The following is a 2,760-nucleotide window of genomic DNA, read 5'->3' as shown; positions in this document are numbered from 1 at the left end:
GAATATGACAAACTGAAGGCGCTTGGAGGGGAGAACTTGATTAAATCTGGAATCTCAGTTTCAAGTAGTCTAGATAAAAGTAAAGTTGCTAAACGAGAGGCAGAGACAAACTCGATGAACTTAAGTGTCTATGAGCCTTTTAAAGCTCGCAAACCAGAGGACAAACTGCTGAAAGACAGTTCTGAGAAGCTGCTTGAGAACAGGGTACTTGATGGAAAACTGAGTGCTGAAAAAGGCGAAACAAATCTTGCCAGCATTTCACAGTCCAAAGCAAAGTCATCAGCAAAGCTCTCTTCGTGCATTGCTGCGATTGCAGCACTGAGTGCTAAAAAGGCAGCTACAGATCCCAGTAAAGATTTACAGTCTCATTCGGGAGAATCTTCTCCTCTTCCAAAAGACATGAGTGAAAGTCCTCGGGCTGTTGAAAAATCACCTGAATCTCAGAGTCTCATTGATGGTGCTAAAAAGCCGTCCATCAAACCACCTGACAGTCCCAGAAGCGTGTCCAGTGAGAACAGCAGCAGAGGGTCTCCCTCTTCTCCTGCAGGGTCAACGCCAGCAATTCCTAAAGTTCGCATAAAAACCATCAAGACTTCTTCTGGGGAGATCAAGAGAACTGTTACCAGAGTGTTACCAGAGGTTGATCTGGACTCTGGTAAAAAGCCAGAGCAGAATGCTTCTATGGTAACTTCCATGACATCTCTGCTGTCCTCGCCAACCTCTGCTGCTGTGCTTTCCTCTCCTCCTAGAGCTCCTCTCCAGTCCACAGTCGTCACCAATGCAGTTGCATCTACAGAACTTGCACCAAAACAGGTCACTATCAAACCTGTGGCTACTGCCTTTCTCCCTGTTTCAGCAGTTAAAACAGCAGGTTCTCAAGTGATTAATTTGAAGCTCGCTAACAACACCACAGTGAAAGCCACTGTAATATCTGCTGCCTCGGTGCAGAGTGCCAGCAGCGCCATTATAAAAGCTGCCAACGCCATACAACAGCAGACTGTTGTGGTGCCAGCATCGAGCCTTGCCAGTGCTAAACTTGTGCCAAAGACAGTCCATCTTGCCAACCTTAACCTTCTGCCTCAAGGTGCTCAAACCACCTCTGAACTCCGCCAAGTGCTAACGAAACCTCAGCAGCAGATAAAGCAGGCAATAATTTCTGCAGCAGCCTCACAGCCTTCTAAGAAAGTGTCTCGAGTCCAGGTGGTGTCATCTCTACAAAGTTCCGTCGTGGAAGCATTCAACAAGGTGCTGAGTAGTGTCAATCCTGTCCCAGTTTACATCCCAAACCTGAGCCCCCCTGCCAGTGCTGGAATAACGTTACCAACGCGAGGTTACAAGTGTCTGGAGTGTGGTGACTCCTTTGCTCTCGAGAAGAGCCTGACCCAGCACTATGACAGGAGGAGCGTGCGGATCGAGGTGACCTGTAACCATTGCACAAAGAACTTAGTTTTCTACAACAAGTGCAGCCTCCTTTCCCACGCCCGTGGCCACAAGGAGAAAGGAGTTGTAATGCAGTGTTCCCACCTCATCTTAAAGCCAGTCCCAGCAGATCAGATGATAGCATCTCCTTCAAGCAATACAGCTGCATCCATGCTTCAAAGCCCCGGGGGGGTCAGCGCACACACGGTCACCAAGGTCCAGCCTGGCTTAACGGGGACGGTGATCTCGGCCCCAGCAAGCACGCCTGTCATCCCAGCCATGCCCCTGGACGAAGACCCCTCGAAACTCTGTAGACATAGTCTAAAGTGTTTGGAGTGCAATGAAGTTTTCCAAGATGAGACATCTCTTGCAACTCATTTCCAGCAGGCTGCAGACACAAGTGGACAAGTAGAGTATCATACGTTTACATTCCAATGTTTCACCTCTAAGCCTAGGAGACTTCGGATATGGGTTTACTTTGATTTAGCTGTTATTTATCTGAACCTCCGTGATTAAAATGATAATGAAAACCACCCAACACCCTTGCAAGCACTTACATAGTGAATGTCAACATTGTTTAAGTAAGAGCTTTCTTAGATTTTTTTTTAGGCCCTGAAGTCTGAATTTACCCTGTGTAGTTTTGCTGACATTCAGCATTAGCTTTCTTGCAGCTGAACGTTATCATACTGGTCTTTACTAAGGATTTTTGGTGATTTGTTTTCCTGTGCTTTGGAATGTGAGTATCCTGTGGAATCCACTTAATTGGCACCCTCACTAACAGCACATCTCTTCAATCTGAGTGATAGATTGAAGTGATTCAGTCTTAATTTGTCTTCAGTTTGTACTGATTTCATCCACCCCATGGCTGAGCCAGGCACTCCTCTTGCCTCCAGGGACAGTGAATAAATGGCACACAGACTCCTTTGACAGGAGATACATGCTGTTTCCTCAGGTCCTTCTCAAACAGCAGTGACATGGGGTTCACTAACATGCATCTCTTGCTGTGTGACCATTTGTTTCTTTGTGTTGGCTTTCCTCTTACAATTACAAATGAGCCAAACTTACAAACCACCTTAAAATTCTTTACTGATGTCTATGGCCTAATCTGAAAGAGACACCTCATTCAATAAACGTTAATACAATCAGTGTGCGATGTATTTTGTAATGCTACATGAGTTGAGCTTGTTTGTTCAATGATACACTTGGATTTCTTTTGGGGTGTGCCAATTAAAAGGGATTCTGGTGTGTTTCAAAGCAGTCACTTGAGCTCGGTGGTGCAGCTTCTTGCTGTGTGGGAGCTGAAGACCTGCAGACGTGCTCAGACTGATAGAGACAGGAAAG

General features: G+C 46.2%; 1 protein-coding gene across 1 annotated transcript in view; it reads left to right on the top strand.

Moving 5' to 3' along the window:
* ZNF532 (zinc finger protein 532) overlaps positions 1–2,760 on the top strand; it is a 23,701-nt gene that overhangs the window by 535 nt on the left and 20,406 nt on the right. The window contains exon 1 of the mRNA XM_010022833.1: positions 1–1,827. This exon is cut by the window's left edge and continues 535 nt beyond it. Within this exon, the coding sequence (XP_010021135.1) occupies positions 1–1,827 (1,827 nt within the window). The remainder of the gene's footprint in view (positions 1,828–2,760) is intronic.

Source organism: Nestor notabilis, unplaced genomic scaffold, assembly GCF_000696875.1.
Source record: "Nestor notabilis isolate BGI_N333 unplaced genomic scaffold, ASM69687v1 scaffold21469, whole genome shotgun sequence".
Lineage (NCBI taxonomy): Eukaryota > Metazoa > Chordata > Aves > Psittaciformes > Psittacidae > Nestor > Nestor notabilis.
The sequence above is the reverse complement of the archived record's forward strand: the minus strand, read 5'-3'. Positions and strand labels throughout refer to the sequence as shown.